Genomic DNA, 24048 nt, shown 5'->3' with positions numbered 1-24048 from the left:
CCTCAGGAGGGAAGACCAGTCTGGCGACTCAGGGGTTCCCTGACTCTTCCTGGCGCAGGGGGGTGATGCAGTGGGTGGGGGCAGCTGGGTCTCAAGCCCCAGGGTGGGTAGGGTCTGGTGCCCCCATGCTGGGTGCAGCCAGACCCTGCTCAAATGCAAATCCTGAGACCAGGCCTGCATGACCTGAGGCTGTCGCCTCATCTCACGTGGCTCCCCTGAAAATGGGCCAGCAAGGGACATCCGAACGAACCAGTAGGTGACCCAGCAGGTGGTGGCAGAGGACGCAGCACAGGTGCTGAATAAACTCCACCTGGGACGCCAGGCTTCCCTTCCCTCTCCAGGGCCCTGCCAGAGGACCAGGGCTCACCTGCGAGGGTGCCTCACCCAGGAGTCTGACTTAGGTGGTTTAATAGCAGCATGACTGGATGTATTCTGCGTGCCATGCAAATCACCCACTTGAAGTGCATAATTTAGCGTTATTAGTGCACTCACAGTTGTGCAACCATCCCCACTAATTCCAGAACATCCCACCACCCACAGAGGAATCTGATGCCCATTAGGAGTCACCCAGCCCCTGGCATCTATGAGTCCACCTCCTGTTCTGGACTCTCCTGTCCTGAACATTTCCTGTCAATGAAGTCACATACTGTGTGACTTTGCTTTGGTACCAGGGATTGAACCCAGGGGTGCTTAACTATTGAAACACATCCCCAGCCCTTTTTATTTTTCATTTTGAGACAGTAGCTTGCCAAGTTGCTGAGGCTGGCTTTGAACTTGTGATCCTCCTGCCTCAGCCTCCCAAGTTGCTGGTATGACAGGTGTGGCCACCACACCCAGCTGTGTAGCTTTTGTGTCTGGCTCTCACTAGGCACGAGGTCCTCAGGTCCATCCACAATGCAGCTGTGTCACCTTGCTTCTGCTCTGGCTGTGGTGCTCCAGGTGGCCGTGTGCCCTTCTGCCCCCCGGGGATGCGGGAGCTGCCTCCCTGTGGCTGCTGTGTGCATCTGCATGGCAGGGAGCTTTTTTGTGGAGACTCACATTTTCATTTCTCTAGGGCACACATGGAAGTTGGATTGCTGTCCTGTGGGACCTCCCTGCTTGGTGTTCTGGGGAACGGCTGAACTGCTTCCTAGAAGGGCCGGGCATGTTACTTACCCACCAACAGTGCCCTGTCTTAGACTGTCACTATTTTGATTACAGCCATGCTAATACGTTTATGGTGCTTTCTCTCTGATTTTTTTCATTTTGGTGTTGATGATGTGTGTATCAAGCACATACTCTCCCACTGAGTCACATCTCTAGGTCTTTTTACTTTACTTTGAGACAAGGTCTCACTAAGTCGCCCAGGCTGGCCTGGAACTTGTGACCCTTCTGACTCAGCCTCCGGTCTCTGGGATGACAGGCACCAGGCCACTGTATCCAAGTGCCCAACTTCATTGAAGTATTTTTTTTTTGGGGGGGGGGGAGGGCGTTGCTGAGGATCGAACCTAGGGCCTTGTGCTTACAAGGCAAGCACTGAAGTATTTTTTGTTTGTTTTTGTTACTTGGGATTGAACCCAGGGGCGCTTAACCACTGAGCCACATCCCAGCCCCTTTTATACTTTAATGAGACACAGGATCTTGTTAAGTTGCTAAGGTTGGGCTTTGAACATTCGATCCTCCTGCTTCAGTCTCCCAAGCCACTTCATGGCCACTGCACCCAGCTCCACTTTGAAAGACTTCAAGCTATAGAAAAGTTGTGGGGCTGGGGAGATAGCTCAGTTGGTAGAGTGCTTGCCTTGTAAACACAAGGCCCTGGGTTCAATCCCCAGCACCAAAAAAAAAAAAAAAAAAAAAAAAAAAAAAGAAAAAAGAAAGTTGTGAGACTAGTACAGTGAATATGTGCTGACCCTATCCTGAATCCCTCTGTTCCTCTGGCTCTCCATCAGCAGAAGAATGTGAAAGACATCATCACAAATTCACACTGTGGAACACACATAGCCCCCCAAAAAGAGAAATACACAGCAGGGGTCAATAATGCTGAGTTAAAGCAGCCAGACAGGAAGCCCAGCAAGGTGGCCTTCCAGGATGGGCAGAATCAGCCTGTGGTTTAAGGAATGGGGACAGAATACCGTCCCCAGGGGCTAGAAGGGGTGCCACAGGGCTTTGGGGCGACGCTGTTCTGCTACTGTTCCCTGGAATACCTGTTCACAGGTGTGTTCCGTTTGAGAAAATTGACTGAACTGTGTCCTGACGTGTGCACTGACCCTCAGGTGTACACGCCTCACAGAGACACACGACCTGGGGGCTTTGCCTGCTGCCTGTGCGCACTTGTGACGTGCCACAGACACCCACAACTGGCCCCAGCACCAGGTCCCCATCTCTACTGCATCTGTCTCCATCAGTTTTTGTGTCCTTAGCCTTGTTCTTGCTCAAGTTTTACAAGGAAACTCGATACCATCAAGAAGGGGAAAACCAGGGCTCTCTACAGACAAGTTCGCAGTCAGTTATAAAGAAATACCACAGAAAGAACAACTTTCTATAGCTTGACTCCCAGGTCCCGGCCCAGAAGAGCCCCCGCAGGAGTCAGGCCACACACAGGCGAGCATGGAGGGAGCCTCCCAACACTCTCTGGGAGCTCCTGCCAGGACTGCTCGGACAGGACCTGGGGGGCTCCTGGCTCAGAGGGTCTGCTGTCCCATCCTATCACAGAGGGATCTGAGGCATCAGGAGGTCTTGTCTTCCACCAGGTCCCTGGCTCTGCCAGACTGTGGGGTGCAAGGTGTCCCTGGCCTGGGGAAGCAGGTCCTGCTGACTCAGCCCACCCCCAGGGGTCAGGAAGGTGACCCGGGAGTAGCCAGGCTCTGAGGTCCCAGCCCTGGGCATCCTGGGTGAGCTGGGGTGGGTCAGGCAGGATGCTGCTGTCTGCAGAAAGCATTCCCGACGAGTGGCGTCACGTGCCAGGCCTGCGTGGGCACGGAGGCTGGAATGTGCCCTCCAGAGTCAGTGGGGCGGCAGGAGGGCCCTGGTGGCGGCCCTGGCTTCTCGGAACCGCCCTGCGCAGACTGCGGGAGGTGCTGGGTTGATGCGGTCTGCAGTGCCACCCTCTTTTCTGTGTCCCTCTTGGTGGCTTATTGGCCACAGAGCTTGAGCCCCCTCCAGGGCTGCCTTGCATCCTCCCCCAGCCTCACTCTGCTCTGCCCCTCCCACCTTTGCAGGCTCTGCCTCAGAGCCCTTGTAGACAGCGGGCTGGCACCCAGTCTCCCTGTTCTTCACGTGCCAGCTGGGCCCCACTGAGGGCTCCCCCCTCTGGCTTGTTTCCCCAACAGAACAAAAGCTTTGGCCCCGCCTTGCCTGAGAGGGTCACCTGGAGAGGCTAGGGCTGAATCCAGGCTCCACAAAGCATCTCATTTAATGCATTTGTCCAGCTCTATTATTTTATTTTATTTATTTTTTTGGTACTGGGGTGCAACCCAGGGGTCCTTTACCACTGAGTACATCCCCAGTCGTTTTCTTTTTATTTCAAGAAAGGGTCTAAGTTGTTTATGGCCTCGCTTAGTTGCTCAGGAAGTTCAGTGGTCCATTTTCAGAATATAGTATTTAGCCTTGATTGGGATGTAAGAGCTAACTGTACCATTTTAACTATAGCCCTTCCCTTTGCCAGCCCCAATTTTAAAATTTGGCTATTGTGTAGATTGTAACCCTCAACTCCTCCTTTCAGGGCAAGGGAGACCGCTCGGTTAGGGAGGTGCTCAGTTAGGGACATATGCAGGCAGCCTATCTGCTCAGGTGTCCTGGGTAGCACCCGCTTCTGTCAGAAGTGAAGCGTGCCTTGAGGACCCGCATCTGAGTGCGTGTTGGATTTCTCGTGGCACCTCGGTATTTCTAACGCAATCCTCCTGCCTCAGCCTCCCAACGGTGCTCCTGTCTTTTGGGGGCTACGGGACTAGTGGATCAACTGAGGCAGGAGGGAGTGGATGAGGAAAATATCCAGGACATACGATGCCAAAACTGCCCCTCAGCTTTTCAACTGGGAGTCAGGCAGATCTGGGATTTCCTTGCAATCTCCCTAGTGTTCATGCTGAGCCACCTTTGAGCCACCCGATCAAACTCTGGGAACCTCAGCTTCCACCACAATAAACTGGGGATACTAATAATCCCGCCCCAAAGTACTCACTGCATAAATGAAGGACAGGCATCTCTAAATTGTAGAATGTCGTCCTAATTATTAGTAGTAAGTATGCAAAAAAAAAAAAAAAAAAAAAGGGGGGGGGGGGAGCGGCGCAAGTCTGTGGTTCCCAGGACTCAGGAGGATCACAGATTCGAGACCAGTCTGGGTAAATTATAAAAATAAACGAAAAGGGGTGGGGAGAGGATGTTGTTCAATGGTGGCGCAGCCCTGGGTTGAATATGCAGTACCGTAAAACAAATAAAAAAATAAAACAATCCCGGGCCCAGTCTGGAGTCCGTAAAGAGCGCCTTAGACACACCCGCGGCCACGGCCAGGGGTGCCCCCTCCCCGAGTGCACGAAGGAGAGCCAATCAGAGGGCTCCTCTGGCGCATGCCCTCCTGCTTCCGACCCCGCTGCATCCTGGGACTTGTGGTTCCGGAGGCTCATTTCCGACAGGAAGGACCCTTCTCAGCCGCCGTCGCCGCGGGACCACAACTCCTGGCGGGCGGCGCGCGCCTGCGCGGTACGGGCGGCGCGTGGTGGAGGAGGCCAGCATGTCGGTGCTGAGCTGGGGCCGCAGCGCGGCCGGAGTCCGCAGGGCATTGCGGCGGTCCTCGAGCCGCCCCCGGGCAGCGCCGGAGGAAGGTAACGCAGCGGAGGCCCGGCGGCCCGCGGCGATGGCCCGCGTCTGCTGCGCGGCGGTGACCTTCGGCCGCCCACCCCCGGCCTTCGCCCTTTGCCCTCGGGTCCTGGTAGCCTCTGACTCGGCCGCGTTTCCCTCGCCTTGGCCCCGCCTCCTGAGCGGGAGCCACGGGGCACTTTGACCCTTCTTCATTTGGCGCCTTCGTCCCGGGTTAGGACTTGGGCTCTTGGCCTTTCAACCTGGGTGCCTTTAGTTCGGAATTCCTTATTCTGCATCCGCGCCCCGACTTCGTGGGCGGTTTCCCTCCAGGCCGAGACTTGGGTGGACCACAGTTTCCATTGAGCTTAGGGCCCCTTTGCCGGTGGGGTCGTGTACCAGGGGTCGAACCCAGGGGTTCTCGACCACTTCGTCACACCCCAGCCCTTTGTTGTTTTTTGGGGGGGCAGGATTTCGGTAAATTGCCTAGTCTGACCTCGAACTTGCGGTCTGATCCTCCTGCCTCAGCCTCCTGAGCCACTGGGATCACAGGAGTGCTCCACCGCACCCAGCTCCCCTTTGCTCTTTTTTGTGTGCGTGTCGTTCTGGGTTTTGAACCCAGGTGCACCCAACCACTGAGCCACATCCCCAGTCCTTTAAATATTTAGAGACAGGGTCTTGCTAAATAACTTAGGGCCTCACGAAGTTGCTGGGCTGGCTTTGAACTCTATCCTCCTGTCTCAGCCTTCCAAGTCGCTATAATTACAGACCTGCACCACCCCACCTGGTCCCTTTACCCTTTGATGCTGTGGTGTCTGTCCATGAAGAGTCCCAGGACCTTCAACCTCTCTCCTCTCTCCCCAGGAACCCTCGATGGCTTCTGGGGCCGCAGAAGGAGCTCATCAGCCAGCCCCTGTGAGCAAGACCGCAGGAAAGACTGGGGTCATGCAGAACTGTTGGAGGGTGAGCAGGGACCCTGAGTGTGGGGCTGAAATCCCTTCCCCACAGCACCCCTTGGCCACTCTCCTGGGGTCTCCCCTGGCTCACATGACCCCCAAGGAGGGAACAGGCTCCACAGTATGCAGAGCAGCCGCCAGGGCTCACTGTGTATTTAGGGTGACTGGGCCCCAGGGCCAGCGGAGTCAGTGCCCAGAGTGTAGGTGGTGTGGTCAGCAGAACCCCATACATGGCCTGCTGGGCCCCATTCTGTGCTGAGCCAGCTCTGGGAGCTCTTGTGACCCCCACCCCAACTTTTCACCAGGGGTTCCCACTTCCAGGGGATAGTTCAAGCCCCAGATCACACCTGGGGAGGTGCCTAGCACCACACATGGCTCAGTGCAGAGTTGGGACGTGCGTGTTGACTTTTCGGGCTGAGTGAGTCCAGCTGGCAGGGCCCCCAGGGTACTGCCCAGTTCCTTCTGTTCTCTCCGGCCCCATGTCCCATCCACGTCTAGCAGGCAGCAGGCGGGGAAGGGAGCCTGTGGAAAGACTGTCTCCATTGCAGAGCAGCCTCGCGTGCAGATGGAAGAGGGCAGGGACCCCACCTGGAGCAGCAGCCCTTTCTTCTCACCTACCTGCTTGCTTTACTTTATTTTATTTTTGGATCTGGGGGTTGAACCCAGGGGTGCTTAACCACTAAGCCACATCCCCACAAAATGGACCCACATTTTCCATTTTGAGGCAGGATCTCACTAAGTTGCTCAGGGTCTCAGTTGCTGAGGCTAGCTTTGAACTTGTGATTCTTCTGCTTCAGCCTTTGAACCACTGGGATTGCAGGTGTGCACTAACATGTTAGCTACCTGCCTAAGCTCAGACCCATCATCTAACCAGAAGAAGGTTCTAGAAATTTAAATCACTTCATACACTGTTCACTGAGGGTCAACCCTACATTGTGGGCCAAGGACCTACCTCGTACTGTGGCCATACTCCTGCCCCAGGGCCTTTGCACATGCTGTTTTCCTGCTCCTTGTAGAACCAGTGCCTCTTACCTCTCATTCTCGGCCCAGCTGCTACCTCAGGAGGAGTGCACACCCACGTCACGTCCCTCCCATCAGCATGTGCCTCATCCTTCCTCAGCATGTTCTAGTTAGGTGCACTCCACAGTGTCTCCTGAGTTTTGGAGAACCCCAAGTGCTGAGCTCAGGCTTGTTTTTTTGTTATACTTCAACACATCTGTGCCAGACCCTTGCCATGTGCCGCCCCAGCTGTGGATGTCACCACCTGCAGGGACTCTGGTGTAATGCTCTGCTGAGGGAGGCACCTGAGACAGGGGGCAGCTCTGGTTGGCTCTTGATATTTTAGGGTTCTCTCCTTACAAATAGAATCCACCCACTTACAAACTCATTTGTAACCCCACACCAGTCCAAGGTCACTAGCAGACCAGCAGCTTGCCCAGTGCGTCCCTCCCGAGCTGAGCTGGACGGGTGGTGGCCTGCCTTATTTCAGCCCACACTAAGCAGGGGTCGTTCTCTGGGTGCCTGGTGCCCTGCTCTTGTGTGTTCCTGGTGGTCTTGCTGTTCAGAGTGGCTCTGTGGGACTGTGGTATGCCTGTGCAGTGAGTCAGAGTCACTGGCCAGAGTCCAGCCTTGTGGAATCGACTCTGTGAGGTCTCCAAACGGTTGTGTAAAGCAGAATCACAAGTGGAAATGTGGCGAGAAACCTGGCCTGTGTCTTCCCTGGGAGCAGCGGCTCAGCATCTGCCCTCCATTCAGAGCAGCTGCATGGTTAGGACCAGCACAGGTGCAGGGCAGGAAGCACAGGAGGGGGCTGTGGTCACCAGGGGGCAGGCACAATGGGATGGGCAGGCAGGGTTCGAGAGGCTCTAGGGAGAGGCCACGTGGGTCCGGGAAGCTGCACACTCCAGCGTACACCCAGACTGCGACGTCAGGTGCCCTGCCCCTCAACATACGTGGTCAGCTGGGTGCTGAGTGGGGTCCTCTGCCCACAGTGCTGCAGGCGCGGGTAAGGCAGCTGCAGGCCGAGGGCGAGTCAGAGGTCTCTGTGAAGAGGGTGGAGGTGGCTCGACTCTCAGAAGGTGAATGCCAGCTACCCAGGAAGATGGAGGGGCAGCTCTGTGGCCGCTGGGCAGAAAAGCTGGCCAAGGAGAAGAGGACCATGCAGAAGCGGAAGCAGCGCCTGCAAGTGAAGCTGCAGGCACGTGCCCAGCAGCTGGACCACAAGCTGCAGCCCCGGCCACTGCGCTTGGAGCCCCAGCTGGCGAGTGGGCAGCTGTCCAGCTTCCTGCGGCGCAAGGCAGAGGAGAGCCCGGAGAGCCCCTGGGAGGAACAGCTGGCCCGGGTGCTGCAGGAGACCCCCCAGAAACGGCTGCACAAGAAGCAGGTCCCGTCGGACAGGGAGGCGGAGGCTCAGCTCTCGGGCCAGCAGCAGAAGCTCCTGGCGTTCTTGGAGTGCTCTCTGGTCAGTGGCCACCTGCCCCTCGCCCACCACGTGTTGGTCAGCTACCACAGCAGGCCCCGGATGCGGAAGCTGCTCACGATCCCCATGTACAACACCGTCATGCTTGGCTGGGCACGCAAGGTGAGGGGGTCCCTGCCCAGGGGGACCACGGCTTCCCAGGAGACCCCCTGCCGGGGTGGACGCTGAGGTCCAGAGGTGGGGACATGCCCTCCTTTGAATTCCACCCTCTGGGTTCAGCCCCCAAGTTCAAGTCCTGGCCTTGTTCCTGTGACTTGTGGGCGTTTCAGACAGAGCCCGTGGGCTTGGCGGAAGCCCTGAGTGACAGCGCAAAGGGCCGGCTGCTGGCCTGGCTGTCCGGGCCACTGCGCAGGAGGCTGCCACTCTGTTGCAGGTGGGAGGCGGGCAGCATGGCGAGGCCTGGTCAGTGCAGGTGCTGGCAGCTGGCAGCTTTCGGGGAGGCGCCAGCCGCTGCTCCTCTGTCCACCTGGGAGTCGTGCTTGCCCGCTGGCCGGTCTGGCGGTGGGGAGTGGCGCTGCCAGCCTTCTCAGGGGGACCCAGCATTCCACCGCCCTGCTCCAGGCTGCCAGCAGGTGGTGTGGGCTTGTCTGACGTTTGGGGGACGGAACGCGATCGTTTTCAAGAGCGGTTGTCCACGTGCCAAGGCAGACGTGCCAGGGAACCTCAGGAGCCGCCTCATCATACCCCGCTGCCCAGCAGGGTCTGTAAGCACTGGGGTGCTGTGTCCCCAGGCCTGCATGCCCGTGTCGCGGGCACGTCACTGCTCTTTTACACTCAGGGTCGCGAGTCCTTTGACGCCCTGGGGAGCCCCACTAACCCAGCTGTGCTCATCAACCTTGGGAGCTGCCTTGGGGCTCCTGTAACCAGGTTTCTCAAACTTGGTGGCTTAGAACAAGAGAAGGTGTCTCACCAGCCCTGAGGCGCAGGAGTCAGATTTGGGGTACACAGGACTGCACTGCCTCTCTGGCGTCCTCCCTGCCTCTCCCGGTGTCTGGGAAACCCGCCCTGGCTGGCAGGCCCTGGTGGCCGCAGCTGTGCCCCTGTTTAGGTCCCCTTGCAGGGCGGCTTCGTCTTGGTGGTTTGTGTCTGCTGAGACTACTTCCAGGTAGCCCGCGTCCTCGGTTCTGAGCGATCGTGGGTGTCACGGATCTCACCTGCGGTCCCTTCTTGTGTGTCCCTTGCTCCCTAGTAATGGTGGCTGGTGGCCAGCGTGCCAGGAACGGTCCCACAGTCGCAGGACCTGCTTGAGCCCCGTTACCCTGCCTGTCCCTGGAGGGTCTCCTCTGGCCCGCACACTCCCAAGTCTGTGCAGATGGGGCGAGGAGACGCTCGGAAGTTCAAAGCGGGTGTTGTCGGCAGCGGTTGTACTGCCGAAAGAAAGGGCGGGTACAAGGCAGGTGCAGCGACCTGTGCCTGTGGTCGTGCTGCTTGGCAGGGCGAGGTGGCATAGCCCGGGCAGGAGTCCAGCCAAGTCGGGGCAGCACGTGAGACCCTTTCAAAAAAAAAACGCAGAGGTCGGTCAGACACATCTGCCGGAGCAGCACCGCCCGGGACTTTCCCAGCACTGGGGACGTTCTTAGTCAGTAGGACAGGCAAGGCCTTGCGGCCTGAGCGCGGCTGTGCTTCTGAGATCAGGATGTTCACACTTCAGTCAGGGGCGGCTCAGGACTGCCACCTGGGCAGCGCGGCCGGGGCTGTGGTGCTGTGGTCCTCACAGGTGACCTTTCTCAGAGCACAGCAGCGGCACCTTGTGGAATGAACAGGGAAGATGTCTGGGGTTTGTCCCCTCCGGGGGTCTGTGTGGCATTCCTAAGTAGCAGAGTGTCGTAGGGAGATTTAAGGGAAAGGAGAACATCTGGGGATGGGCGGGAACGAGGAGGCCATCTGCCCGGCCGCTGAGGCAGTGCTTCCAGGGAAGCCGCGGGGTCTCAGTCAGTAGCACAGCCTCCACCTTAGAAAAGTGGGAGCAGCAGCAGGAGGACCAAGGCAGGGTGAGAGATGGAGCAGGAGGAGAGATGGAGGAGAGAGAGCCTCCGCAGAGCCAGACGTCAGTCCCCTGGGAGATCGGGGACCAAGGCAGGGTGAGAGATGGAGCAGGAGGTGAGGTGCAGGAGAGAGAGCCTCCGCAGAGCCAGACGTCAGTCCCCTGGGAGATCAGGGTGGCCTGAAAAGGGTCCGTGTGGAGCAGCCCTGAAGGTGTGTGTTCATAGCCTCAAACTCCAGACGTTCAGACAAGCCTCACACTCTCCAGGGACACAAACCCCTTGGGGCCTTGCCAGCCGGTCATGTGGCTTCTGACCATTCTGCACCTCAATCCCAGGCACAGCAGTGTGGGGTGGACCCATCTGTCCACCCAGGGGTCACTTGGGCTAGTAGTACAGCCCCCTCTGAGTCAGTGGCCACAGAGTAGGAGTCTCCAGGAAGCCAGGGGTCGGGGGCTGGGCGTCCGGGCCCTCACCCTGGCTTGGTGTGCTCAGGGCTCTCTCAAGGAGCTGGTCTACGTCTTCTTCATGGTGAAAGACGCTGGCCTCGCCCCAGACCTCCTGTCCTATGCAGCTGCCCTCCAGTGCATGGGGCGGCTGGACCAGGATGCCAACACAGTCAGAAGGTAGGTGGACATCAGTGGGACTGCAGAGGCCTTCAGGGTGAGTGGGTGGTGGCTGTGAGGCACCCTCAGTGGGTTCGGGGATGTGGAACACAGGGCTGCCCCATGAGGGTCTGCTGCCCATGGTGTGCCACCCCAGGTGTCTGGAGCAGATGGCCCGGGATGGACTGCAGCTGCAGCAGCTCTTCACAGAGGTGTCCCTCTCCAGGGAGGAGCAGGCTATGGTCCTGAGGGCTGTGGCCCAGGCTGAGCCCACCTTTAGCCCCCCACCACAGCCCCCACCCCAGGTCAACACCTCTACACTGCTGAAGGAGGTTTACACCAAGGTGAGCCTGGGGCCTGGGCCTGGCAGCTAGGGCAGGCCACAGGCGAGTGGACGTGGACCCAGGGCAGTGGCGTGGCCTCCAGTCCTCCCTGATGGCAGCCCTCCTGTGGCACCTGCCTCTGGGGAGCTGCCTCCTGCCTCTGGGGACCGCCTGGCCATCGCCGTAGCTCTGTCCCTCTGCTCCATGGGGTCCGCAGAGCCAGGGCTCGGAGGAACCTCCCTGGCCGGGTTCAGGGCTCCTTGACCTGGAGGGTGGCAGCTGGAAGGTGCAGGGGAGGACACGGCCATCAGGAGTGGGGGGTGGGGAGGTCATTTGGGTGCTGTGGGGCTGTCAGGAAGCCACCGGCCCCTGCCCAGGGCCGAGGGAGCAGGAGGGGCTGTGGAGCCCGTCACTGAGGGCGAGGGTGCCGGCCGCAGGGTCCACCCTTGAGGAGGCTGAGGTGGTTGGTGTTCTGTGTTCACTTCGTTACATGGCCACCACCTCCGTCGAGCTCAGGAACGTCCAGCTCCCCAAAAGGAATCCCGTTCCCACAAGCAGCTCCCCATCTCTCTCCAGCCCTGTACCCCCAGGTCCACGACCATCTCGGGACCTCCTGTCACTGGTCACACACTGTGGCCTTGTGTCTGGCTCCCACTGAGCATGAGGTCCTCGGGTCTGTCCACACTGCAGCTGTCACCACACTCCTGCCCTGGCCAGGGATGCTCCAGGGGCATGGACCACGTCTGCCTGTTCCCTCCTCGGCTGCTGTGGTCCTGCCTGGTGACCACTTGTGCACAGGCGTCGGTGGACGTGTGCCCTCTTCTCAGTGTGTGGCGCGGCTGATGTGGGTGGGCTGCACATTCACACAGCTCCAGTGTGCAGGACGCAGTGCCAGCCAGGGCTGCAGTGGGCGTTTCCCTGACATCGACCGAGTTCTTGGTGACCGAGCAGCTTGCAGGACACTTGCAGCTGGGATTGTGCCAGGCCAGCTCTTTGGAAGGGCAGTTCTGCAGGGCAGGTGCCCGGCCCTCACGCTGTCTGCTCTGCAGGATGGCCCTGTGTCCTACCCGAAGCTGCACCTGCCCCTGCAGACCCTGAAGGACCTTTTCCAGCAGCAGCTCCATGTAGAGCTGACCACCAGGGTCCACGTCCAGTCTGTGGAGAAGGCCCCATCAATGACCAAGGAGATGCTGCAGGCGGTAAGGGCTGAGTCTGCACTTGTGCCTAAGTGGGCCGTCCCCTGCCCCCCTGTGGCCTGTGGTGTGGCCTGGGCAGCTCTCTGGGTTTGGCCTGGGCCTTGGCTTCTGTGTAGAGTCCAGGTAGGCTCTCCGCTCGGCCTCTACTGAGATCACGCCCTGCCTGCACCACCGGCGGGAGGAGCCGCCTGAAGGTCTCCACCGTGTGGGAGGCTCTCCTGACCCAGCCGAGCTCGGGGTCCTGCCGGCCCCTGTGGTGGTGACTGTGCCCTCTGCCCCTGCAGCGGAAGACCCTGAAGGCCCTGCGTGTGCAGTGGGAGGCTGCCCTGCGCCGGGCGCTGCAGGAGGCCAAGGCCAGCCTGGCTCACCAGGCGCACGAGGGCCGCCCCACGCTCTACCCCTTCCTGTGCCTGCTCAGTGAAAGGGAGCTGGTGCGCATGCTGATGCAGGTGGCGCGGTCCCAGGGTGCGGGCGGGCGGCGGGCGGGCGGGCGGGCAGTGGGTGGCCTGGGCTCACAGCCGCCTCCCCCAGACCCTCCTTGCTCTGCCCGCCCAGGCGAGTCGCTGGTGGTGGTGGCCAAGGACCTGGGTCTGCGGGCCTTCAACCGGCACATGGTGCAGCAGAAGCAGCTCAGCAGCCAGGTGCAGGCGCTGCAGCAGCGGTACGCGCAGTACTTGCACCTCCTGGCCTCCGACACCCCGGTGAGCCACAGGGCAGCCCAGCAGGGGGCCTGGGGCAGCCCGCCCCAGCACCCTCGGCCCCACCTCCTCCCGCCCACTGGAAGGGGAGGGCCCAGCGAGGCCCAGCCTGCAGCCCGGCTCTTCTCGCCCCGCCCCCTCAGGTGGCCACGCCCTGCCTGCCGAGGCAGTACTGGGAGGCGCTGGGGCCACCTGAGGCCCCGCCACAGCAGCCTTGGCCCTTGCCAGTGCTTATGCAGCTGGGCAAGCAGCTGGCCGAGTTGCTGGTGCAGGCCGTCCGCATGCCCCTGGACCTGGCTGTGCCCGGCGGCTCCAGCAAGCTCATCCCTGTGCTGTACCACGTCTACTCATTCCGAAGCTACCGCCAGGTGGGTGGCGCTCCTGGGCCACGGAGGCCAGTGCCCACCCTGCCCCAGGAGGTGGAGCTAGGGGGAGCAACCTGAGACTTGGGATTCTGGCCGGGCGTGGCAGAGGTGCCCGTGTGTGTCGTGTGGTCCGGGGGACATCCTGCAGGATGGAGGACCTGGGTAGGGTCAGCAGCATTATGTGCCCTTGAGAGCCTCCTGGCCCCCTGCTGACTGGTCTCCTGGGCAGGGCACGTGGCTTGCAGGACCTGCTTGCAGAAGTCAGCTCAGCCTTGGTGTCAGGCTGACCGGTGGCAGCTGAGGAGAGGCCCCTCAGCTAGTTCTGGGTCAGCAACAGGAAGTCACATTTGTGGCTCTGAGGCCTGGTCCTGACCACCTTTTGCCTTTGTCCAGATCGGCATCCTGAAGCCACACCCAGCCTTCATAGAGCTTCTGGTGACTGCAGCGGAGCCCAGGCTGACCTTCGAGACGGTAGACATGCCCATGCTGTGCCCCCCGCTGCCCTGGACCTCGCCACACACTGGCGCCTTCCTTCTGAGCCCTACCAAGCTGATGCGTGCAGTGGAGGGCACCACCCAACATCAGCGCCTACTGGAGCACTGCCCGCCCTCCAACCTGCACGGTGCACTGGACACCCTTACCCAGCTGGGGAATTGCGCGTGGCGCGTCAACGGACAGGTGCTGGACCTGGTGCTGGAGCTCTTCAGGGACAAGGGCTGCTCCCGCCTGGGCGTGCCGCCACCCCCCTCGGAAGCACCCCGGCCCAGAGAAAGCCACCTCCCACCGGGCGCGCCCCCAGCGCGCAAGGCGGAGCTGCGGCGCGAGCTGGCCAGCTGCCTGAAGGTGGCGCGTGAGATGCACAGCCTGCGCGCCGACGCCCTCTACCGCCTCTCGCTGGCCCAGCACCTGCGGCACCGCGTCTTCTGGCTGCCCCACAACATGGACTTCCGGGGCCGCACCTACCCCTGTCCTCCCCACTTTAACCACCTTGGCAGTGACCTGGCTCGGGCCCTGCTGGAGTTCGCCGAGGGCCGTCCACTGGGCCCTCACGGCCTCGACTGGCTCAAGATCCACCTGGTGAACCTCACAGGGCTCCGGAAGCGGGACTCGCTGCAGGCCCGCTTAGCCTTCGCGGACGAGATGATGGACCACATCCTGGACTCTGCGGACCAGCCCATGGCGGTAAGGGGATGTACCACAGGCCACCACAGCCCCCTCGACCCTGCCACCTCCAGCTGCTTCCTCAGCACGCCTGGTGCTGTCCCCTCCACACCTCTGCTGTCCACTCCCCCTGCCATCCTCTCCTAGTCCACCCGCAGCTGGCAGTGCTCCTCGCAAAGCCACCTCTGCCTGAGCCGCCCGGTCCCATCTGGGCCATCTGGGTCCTGGCCCTCCTGACCCATCTGGCCTCGGCCTGAGCCCCACCCTGTGAGGTGGGCTGGGCCTGACCCGGGCTCCGCCCGTCCTTGGCAGGGCCGGAAGTGGTGGATGGATTCTGAGGAGCCCTGGCAGACCCTGGCCTGCTGCATGGAAGTGGCGCGGGCCGTGCGGGCCCCAGACCCTGCTGCCTACGTCTCCCACCTGCCCGTGCACCAGGTGAGTGGCACTGACCCACAGACTCCGCACTGCTGGACCAGGGCCCTGGCCTTGCGGAGTGACCCAGAGACCAGCTGGCCTTGGCGCGCAGCCTTAGGACTTGCCCCTTCCTCCCTGGGGGGCCAGCCGCCCTGCTGCTCCCCAGCGGTGGAAGTGGCTCTAGGAGTGCCCAGCTGCTTGTCAGCTCTGTGCCTCAGCCTCCGGGGAGAAGGGGTGCCCGCTGCCACCCTGGGGCCTGTGTGTGGAGCTGCTCACGTGCCCCCCGCAGGACGGCTCCTGCAATGGTCTGCAGCATTACGCGGCCCTGGGCCGGGACAGCGTGGGCGGCGCCTCCGTCAACCTGCTGCCCTCGGAGCTGCCGCAGGATGTGTACAGTGGGGTGGCCGCGCAGGTGGGTGCCTGGGCCCCTGGCACCTGCCCCACCCGGGGTCTTGGGTGCAGCGGGTCACCCCGGCCCTTGGCCTGTCCTGTGGTTGTGATGGGGCCACTGGTGGGGGGTGGGCTGGACTCTGGGGCCCCACAGTCCCTGGGCCTCCCGAGTGGCGCTCATCTGCCCCTGCCGGCCAGGTGGAGGTGTTCCGTAGGCAGGATGCCGCCCGGGGCGTGCGGGTGGCCCAGGTTCTCGAGGGCTTCATCAGCCGCAAGGTGGTGAAGCAGACGGTGATGACCGTGGTGTACGGGGTCACCCGCTATGGCGGGCGCCTGCAGATCGAGAAGCGCCTCCGGGAGCTGAGCGACTTCCCCCAGGTGTGTGGGCTGCATGTGGGAGGTGCCCCTTCCTCACCCCAGACCCACTGTTCCCTGTGGGGTCAGAGCCCCTCCGCCTTGCTCTCCGCTACTCCCAGGGGCCTCTGGGCCTGGGTCTCCCCACCTGCAGGCGAGGCGAGGTGACCCCTGCCCACTCTGCCCCCAGGAGTTCGTGTGGGACGCCTCCCACTACCTGGTGCGCCAGGTCTTCAGTAGCCTCCAGGAGATGTTCTCAGGCACCCGGGCCATCCAGGTGCGTCTCCATACCCCACCTGGCCTGTGCCCTCCCTGCCCGCTGCTGCGCAGGCCTGGGCACGGCCCTGAGGAGGGGCAGGGGCCACGTCTGAGTGCCTGTGTCCCACAGCACTGGCTGACCGAGAGCGCCCGCCTGATCTCCCAGGCAGGCTGGGCGGTGGAGTGGGTCACGCCCCTGGGCATCCCCGTGGTCCAGCCCTACCACCAGGACTCCAAGTTTCTGGTAGGTGGACGCTCCCCGCCCCGCCCCCCCACGGCCGACCGAGGCACTCAGCCCTCACCCTTGCAGGTCAAAGGCGGGCTCCAGAGCATCACCTGCAGCAGCAGTCGGGACACCAGCCAGTGAGAGGGGCGGGCGACGGGCGGGGGCGGCGGCACCCAGGGTGGGCGGGGAGGAGCCCAGCCACCCACCCATCCCCACCTGTCCTCCAGGAAGCCCAACACGCTCAAGCAGAAGAACGGCTTCCCGCCCAACTTCATCCACTCGCTGGACTCCACGCACATGATGCTGACAGCGCTGCACTGCTACAGGTGGGAGGGCCGCCCCGCTGGGGAGCAGCCGTGTGCCACGGTGGGCTGCATCTCTGGGATGGGGTGGGCCACTCAGGCTTGTGGGGACAGGAGAAGCTGCTTCTGGGGACCACAGGCCATGCAGGAGGCAGGTGGAGGCCCGGCAGTGGGTGTGGACAGCCCTGCCGCAGGGTCCACTGAGGACAGGGGCTGTGTAGACTGCACCTGGGGTGTGCCCAGACCTGGGTGGCTGGCCTGTGGTGCAGTGGAGTGGTCAGCGTCAGCCACCCCCACGTGGCGAGAGGCATCTCTCTGGGAAACTTGTGCACGACTGGAGGACGGCTGGGGGCAGCTGGGTGGCCTGCTGGGGAGGGGGCGCTTCCCTGGACCTTGAGGGGAGAGGGGGCTGTGGGGTCTGGCCTGGCCCTGCGGGGCACCTTCCCCAGCAGCCCTCTGCACTGTGCAGGAAGGGGCTGACCTTCGTCTCTGTCCATGACTGCTTCTGGACCCACGCAGCCAATGTCCCCGTCATGAACCAGGTGCAGCCCCTCCCCATCCCCTAGAGGCCGGGGCCTGGACCTCAGTCCTCAGTGTTGGTGCCTGGGCCTCAGACCGGGAGGCCGTGGGTGCCACTGACGCCCGGCCCCGCAGGTGTGCAGGGAGCAGTTCGTCAACCTGCACAGCCAGCCCATCCTTCAGGACCTGTCCCAGTTCCTGGTGAAGCGGTTCTGCTCCAGCCCCAGGTGAGCACCCCCAGCCGCTGGACGCTGGCCCCCACCCGCAGTCCTGCCTAGCCTCACCCCACCCTGTCCTCAGCACCAGGCGTCAGAGTCCATCTCAGCGTGTCCTGACCACTAAGCTGCTGGAGACGCTGCTGTCGGTGCCTAAAACGGGTAGGTGGGCCTGGGCGGCCTGGGGCAGTGGGGCAGGTGGGCGGCACCTCTGCACTGCCCGGCTCATTCCCCTCCCTCCGCAGGGGCCCTGGACCTGGAGCAGGTGAAGCACTCCACCTACTTCTTCAGCTGACACAGGCCCCACGCCGCTGGCCCAGGGTGCTGTGCACAGTGTGAATAAAAGTTCTGCCACTACCCAGAGGACCACTGCTCTCTGGGGACTGGCACACCCAAGCAACCAGACGCCAGGCGCTGGGCGCCAATGCTGTCGTTTATTGCGCGGAATGGGGTGTGGGGTTAATGGGGCGTGGGGGCCGCAGTGGGTGCTGCTCCTCGCTCGTCAGTACATTCATCATGACGACGGGGACCCCAGCCTTGGCCCCACGCCTGGTGCAGCCAGGACGCCCGCCCCTGGGTGCCAGACGCTGGGGGGGACTGTTGTGCCCTCTCCCGCAGGCCACCTCGGATGCACGTGGACAGGAGCGGGCCAGTTATTGCGTGAGCTCGATGTGGGCAGGGGAAGCCGAAGGCCAAGTATTGCACTTAAAAACACTCCTCAGACGCGGCCACCTGGGGGGCAGGGCGGGCGGGGCTCCACGCCACCTCCGGCCAGTGGCCGGCCCCGTCCCCGTTTTACAGTTGGGGGAACTGAGGCACCGAGGTGAAGGGAGCCCCTCACGGCCGCCACCAAGGGCAGGGGCGATGGGGGTGGGCGCAGGGCGATGAGGGGGCAGCGGGGCTGGAGGGGCCGCGTGCTGCCCGCCGCCCGTCGGACTAGCCTACCTACGTCCCTCTATGGCTTCTGCGCGCGTGGGCGGCCGGGCAATGGCATGGCTTTGGTCTGGATGACGGCCCCGCCTGGCCCGTCTGGCCCGCGGGGCGGTGCGCGAGGGTCACAAGTTGGACGAGAGTCGCGAGCGCGCAGAGTCCAGCGGATCGAGGCCGCCGGCGGCGCTGGGTGAGGCCGAGTCCCTGCGGTCCGGGCTGGGCCCGGAAGCCCGGGCGGCAGGCGCTGGCCCCAGCCGCGGCGTGGAGCTGCTGGCTGGACGCACGGAAGTCGCGGGCCCGGGTCCGGGTGCGCCGTGGGGCAGCGAGGGCTGCGAGGCGGACAGTGGGCGTGACGCGCGGCTCAGGCGGCGCGCGGGCAGCACGGGCCCGGCGCGGGGGGCGGCGGGCGAGCCGGGCGCGCCGCCGTAGGGCGAGGTCCGCGGGGCCCGGGGGCTGGCGGGCGCGCCCGGGGGGCTGGCCGCGGGGGCGGGCCCGGGGGCGGCGCGGCGCAGGAGGCGGGGAGAGCCCAGCGCCAGCGGCCCCACCAGGGGGCGTGCCACTTGCGGGCAGAAGCTCATGGCCACTGCCTGCTGCAGCGTGGCGATGGCGGAGGTGACCTGCGGCGGCGGCGGCGGCGGGAAGAGGCCGACGCGCTGGCCCAGCTCGGCCTGCTGCGCCATCTCGCGGTCGTACTTGACGATCTCCTGGATGATGGCGTTCTCCTGGTTGTTGAACACGCCCGAGCTGAGGTCGTGCTGCACCTTGTGCAGCAGGATCGAGTTCTTCTTCCCTGTGGGGGCGGGGCGTCAGCGCGGGCCGGGCCGAGCCGGGCCGAGCCGGGCCGAGCCGAGCCGAGCCGAGCCGGGCCGAGCCGAGCCGAGCCGAGCCGAGCCGAGCCGGGCCGGGCCGGGCCGGGCCGGGCCGGGCCGAGCCGAGCCGGGCCGGGCCGAGCCGAGCCGAGCCGGGCCGAGCCGAGCCGATCCGGGCCGGGCCGGGCCGAGCCGAGCCGATCTGGGCCGAGCCGAGCCGTGCGGAAGGGCAGCGCCCCACGGGCTGCCTCCGGAATTCGGTGAGCACGGAGTGCTTGCTGGGCACAGTGGCCACGCACAGGGTGCCTGCTGCGTACGCTGAGCATCTTTTGAGTACCAAAAGTATGCAGCAAGTATACTCCGGGCACCTACTGTGTGCAGTGAACACATACAGGCCGCCCCCTATACACAAGTAGGAGTGCCTGCTGTGTACACTTATTGAGCACCTGTGCCTCCTGCTGGCCGAACAACTACTGTGTCGAAGAAGCACACACCGAAGCTCCGCGTAGGGCAGGCACGGAGCAGCCCTGCCCACGGGAAGCGCTGTGTGTGTGCGGGCCTCCTTGCCACCTCGGGGCCTCTGCCCGCCGCACCCACTCCAGGTGCACAGTCCTCCCTTCCGGCCTGGCTGCGCCTCCGCCCTGGACTCAGCAGGGCTCCTCAGGGATGCCCACGTCCCCTCCTTGTGTGAGGCCACCTCCCCGCCCGCCCCGGCGCCCTAGCACGCACTAGGGCACTGGGACACAGGCCGGAGGGCGGACACCGCACGCCACGGAAGCGCGCCCTTCCCGGCCTCACCGCACCGAGCGGGTCAGCGCCGTGGGATCCTTAGGACCTGGCCGCCAGGCCACGCCCCTCCCGGCCCCTGCAGCCAGCTCACCGATGCGGTCCAGGCGGTCGATGGCCACGGTCTCGAAGGCGCGCCGCATCATGGGGTACTCCTCCAGCACCTCGTTGAAGTTGTCCACGCTCAGCGAATAGAGGCGGCAGTAGGTGTCGGCCCGCACGCTGGCCGTGCGCCGGCCCCGCGTAAGCAGGCAGATCTCTGCGCGGGCAACAGGCCCTCAGCGGCTGGACAGCCTGCCCGCGGCCCCTGCTGGAGCCACCCTGCCCGCCCTGCGGGGCCCCAAGCTCACCCCCGAAGTAGGAGCCGTCGGACAGCTTCATCTCCTTGTTGCCCTTGGTGAGCACGCTGACCACGCCGTGCTGGATGAAGTACATCTTCTTGCCCACGGTTCCCTCCCGGATGATGTAGTCCCCTGGCTGGAAGACCTCGAATTTGAGCTTGGTCAGCATGGCTGTCACAAAGTTGGGGTCAGCGTTGGCGAACAGCGGCATGGAGGCCACCAGCTTACGGCAGTTGAAGTTGACGATCTCCTGCAGGGCGGGCGGCCGGGGCTGAGCTGTGGCCTGGGCCAGTCTTATCTTGGCCAGCCAAAAGCCAGGACAGAGGCCCCCTACACTGGCCAAGGCCACTGGATGAACAGGAGCAGTCAGCAATATCACAAGTGGGAAGGAAACCGAGAAGGATCTCTGTGGATGACCCCAGGAGAGGAGGAAGGAGCAGGAGAGAGAAGCAACTCAGGGAGTGACTGGGGAGGCCGAGGCAGGAGGATGCAGATTCAGGCCAGCCTCAGCAACCTAGTGAGGCCCTGTCTTAAAAACCACAAGGGCTGTGTTGTTTTTTTTTCTGCCCAGCAAAGAATCACCCTAAGCAAAGTGAAGGGATGCACAGAAGTTAGGAGGGTCTTTCACGGGCCAGTGCCCTCCATGCACAAAGGCTCCCTAAGACGGGAGAGGCTGAAAGGCAGGAGACAGGAGACACGTGTGGCCCACGCAGGCGATCCTGGGGGCAGGTGCCAGGGGAGCCTGGACAGCCCAGGGCTCTGTGGGACACCTCGCCACGGTGCCAGGGCCGTCAAGACCCAGCAGCTGGCCGCTGCCTGTGGGGCTCAGGGCGGAGGTCCAGCCTCGGCTCCCGCGGCGGGACGAGGGTGGGTGAAGGGAGCCAGCCTCCCATGCCCGTGTTTTGAAGAGGAAGGGGAAGCCTGTGGGCGAGGCCTGGCGAGGCTCAGGGCTGTGTGGACACCTAACCAGCTCCCGGGGCAGGGCCAGTGGGCTGGGCAGCGCTCTGCAGTTGGACTGTGGAGATGGTCGTGTGCCCTGTGAACACGGTGCCTGCCCAGCCTTCTGAGGTCTGCAAGTTCTGTGTACAGTGAAGGCCCAAGGGCAGTGGTGGTGACCGCCCACCACCAGTGTTCCAGTGGCGTGGGCCACAGTGCCAGCCTCCCGAAGGCTCTGTCCAGCGGCCCCCTTCAGCCCCTGCTGTCCCCTCAGGGCCTCTGCCCTTGCCAGCGGGCGCTGGACCTCAGCTCCCCACCCTCCTGCCCCTGCCGTGGCCGGTGCTCCCCAGGGGCGCACAGGGCTCCGTGGCTGCTCGGACATGGAGCTCTGACCCCTGGGACCAGTGAATGTGGCCTTATTTGGAAACAGGGTCCACCGAGCAGGCAAGTCGGGTGCCGGGCAGATCAAGCCTCATGCAGTGACGGGAGAGAGGGCAGGGAGGCCCTGTGGCTGGAGGCCGGAGCTGAAGGAGCCTCCCGGCCTGTGCCTGCTGCTAGACTGCGGGCAGGGGGAGAGTCCCTGCCTCCTGCACGAGCTGCCCAGCAGGTGGGGTCCTGCTCGGCAGCCCCGGGACACCTGCCCAGGGCCCACAGGCTGGAGGGCAGAGCCAGGACCTAGACCTCTGGTCAGCCCAGCCTGGACACCGCCGGCCTCCGGGGTCCAGCCCGCCCCGGGGTCTGCTGGCAGGAAGGGCATGCGCGGCTGCCCGCGGCCTCACCTCCCGCAGCGGGCCGTTGAGCTCCCCCAGGATGCTGTCCTCGTCGAACATCTTGCCCTGGTAGCGGTGCTCGTAGTAGTCGTGGATCTTCTGGCGGAAGTCGGCCGGCAGCTTGTGGAAGGACATGTACTGCTCCACCTGCTTGTACTGCAGTGGGAGGGGCGGTCAGCAGCTGCCCACCAGGGCAGGCCCGGCCAGGCCCTGGGGCGCACCGGCCCCCGTGGCCTGAGGGGCCGAGGACCCAGCAGCAACACCACGTCCAGACTCCCTCTTCCCCTGTGCTGAGGTGTCAGGGTCAGGCGAGGACAGGCGAGGCTCCTCGGGCGCCTGGGGCCAGCCCTCGGGAGCCAAGGGGCACGGTGCGTGTCCGCCGCCCAGGGGCTCCAGCCCACCTGGACTCCTGTCTGGCAGCCCCGCCCCTGAGACAGGGCCCAGCTGGACTCCTGAGGAAGGAGGCTATCAGCCTCCCCAGCAGGGCAGAGGGTGTGGGTGCCAGGCCCTGCTGTCCCCAGGATGGTGCCTCTAGGTGCCCCACTTCCGCCCCAGCCCGCCCGCCACAGCTGCTCTGAGCTCAGCGGAACCCGTGACGGCAGGCGGGTGGCGGCACCAGCTCATGTTTGGGTGCGAGGCCCACGGCTTCCGGGCAGCCGTGGTGCCTGGCACAGGGCCCAGCCGACCGGCTGTCCTGGCTGGCAGCTCTCGGCCAGGGCCAGGCGTCAGCACAGGGCGGCAGATGGCACCTGGAGGGCCAGGCGCGCCCCTGCCTCGGGTGGACAGGGACCCGGCGCAAGGTCGGCCGCCCCGACCCTCCCGCCACCCTCCCCCTAGAGCCACCCTGCGGAGGTTCTCCCCAGGCAGAGGCCGGCGGGAGCAGCCAGCACCCTCGCCAGCCCTGAGGCCTGCCGCCCGGTGTCCCCAGACACCCCAGGCCTCTGGCTGCCCCACGCAGCCCGTTGTGACACCGGGCCCTGGCCATGCTGGAGGTACTGGGTCCACGCCCACGATGCCCCGGCCCCCCACCCGGGCCCTCTACTCAGAGCAGGAGGGAGCCCCCACCCGACGTGGGTGGGCGTGGCCTCCCCGCGGCCCCGGCAGGGCTGTGTCCCCTCAGACCTTCTCCTGGTACTGGCGCCTGGAGGAGTCCAGGGACTGGATGAGGGCGGTGGCGTGGCCGATGAACATGGCGTAGCAGGTGGCGCCCACGATCATGCTCAGCATGGTGAGCCAGATGTCCGTCATGCTCTCGGGCGCCTGCCGCCCGTAGCCGATGCACAGCATGTGGCTCATGGCCTTGAAGAGCGCGAAGGAGTACAGCTCGCTCCAGGAGTGGTTCTGCAAGGCAGGGCGCGGTTGGGCAGCACTGCCCGGGGCGCCCTGGCCACCAACCCCCACGGGCACTCGGGCGGGGGCTCCCAGAGGCACAGGCCGGGCGGGCACAGGGTGCTGGTGTGCCGGGGCCTGATGCCCCTCCTGCCTGGCTGCCGGAGGAACTGAGTCGCAGAGCACCCAGGCTGACCAGCACCCCTGAGAGGCCCCAGGACAGGACAGCTGGGGACATGAGTTGCACCCCAGGGGCTGGGAGGGCAGAGGGCCCGCTCCTGGACGTCCTCAGTTGACCAGGCTGGGGAAGGGGGGCAGTGGGCCTGTCCAGGAAATGGAACCACTTGTGCAGGCAGCAGCTGGACAATGGGCTGCTCTGCCCAGGCAGCCGTGCCAGGCGCCGGCTGAGGAGGGGTGCCTGTGGGTTCTCCCTCTGCGCTCCTGACCCCATCGAGCCCACTGTCAACGTCCAGCTGCTCTGCGTCCAGCCTAAAGTGTGCCAAGCCCTGTAGTTGCCCCTGGCCAGGGCAGGAAGCAAGGCTGACTGGGGCCCCAGCCTGGCTTGTCGGTGACCAGGCCTGCGGGCAGCAGGCACCTTCGCGTCCCTTCCCGCGCGGGGCCGGGCTCTCGTCTCGTCCGTGTGCACGGACGCAGCTGACCAAGGGGAAGGCCTGGGCAGCGCCGGGAGAAGGCCGGCGCGGGCGCAGGGGCTCACCACCATGTTGTTGATGGACACCCAGCAGTTGCTGGGGAAGTCCTGCAGCATGGGCACCAGGAACTGCAGGCAGCCGTCCCAGTGGCACAGCAGCAGCATCATGCTGATGAGGTTGCAGATGCGCATCACCGCGCTGGCCAGGTCGTAGGTCATGTGGAAGATCTGGGGAGTCGCAGGCCGCTGGGGCACCTCCCAGGGACCCGGGCCCGCCGCCGCCCG

At 63.9% G+C, this 24048-nt stretch overlaps 2 protein-coding genes across 2 annotated transcripts in view; one reads left to right on the top strand and one right to left on the bottom strand.

Moving 5' to 3' along the window:
* The first annotated feature begins 4640 nt into the window (after window positions 1-4640).
* Window positions 4641-17612, top strand: Polrmt (RNA polymerase mitochondrial). Its single transcript, XM_047538097.1, has 21 exons — window positions 4641-4796; window positions 5635-5733; window positions 7718-8307; window positions 10683-10813; window positions 10950-11136; window positions 12165-12314; window positions 12596-12776; window positions 12867-13012; window positions 13153-13377; window positions 13768-14556; window positions 14848-14970; window positions 15239-15361; window positions 15538-15717; window positions 15884-15970; window positions 16082-16195; window positions 16262-16314; window positions 16405-16503; window positions 16949-17021; window positions 17134-17225; window positions 17299-17375; window positions 17459-17612. The coding sequence occupies exons 1-21, from the start codon at window positions 4706-4708 to the stop codon at window positions 17506-17508; spliced, it is 3660 nt and encodes a 1219-aa protein (XP_047394053.1). The 5' UTR covers window positions 4641-4705; the 3' UTR covers window positions 17509-17612.
* Window positions 17612-24048, bottom strand: part of Hcn2 (hyperpolarization activated cyclic nucleotide gated potassium and sodium channel 2) — a 19728-nt gene continuing 13291 nt past the window's right edge. Inside the window, exons 3-8 of the mRNA XM_047538096.1 lie at window positions 23830-23991; window positions 22908-23126; window positions 21795-21941; window positions 20089-20329; window positions 19833-19997; window positions 17612-18933 (exon numbers count right to left, since the gene is read on the bottom strand). Coding sequence (XP_047394052.1) covers window positions 18269-18933; window positions 19833-19997; window positions 20089-20329; window positions 21795-21941; window positions 22908-23126; window positions 23830-23991 — 1599 coding nt within the window. The 3' untranslated portion in view covers window positions 17612-18268. The remainder of the gene's footprint in view (window positions 18934-19832; window positions 19998-20088; window positions 20330-21794; window positions 21942-22907; window positions 23127-23829; window positions 23992-24048) is intronic.

This window comes from Sciurus carolinensis, unplaced genomic scaffold (genome assembly GCF_902686445.1).
Source record: "Sciurus carolinensis unplaced genomic scaffold, mSciCar1.2, whole genome shotgun sequence".
In the NCBI taxonomy this organism is placed as follows: Eukaryota; Metazoa; Chordata; class Mammalia; order Rodentia; family Sciuridae; genus Sciurus; species Sciurus carolinensis.
The sequence above is the reverse complement of the archived record's forward strand: the minus strand, read 5'-3'. Positions and strand labels throughout refer to the sequence as shown.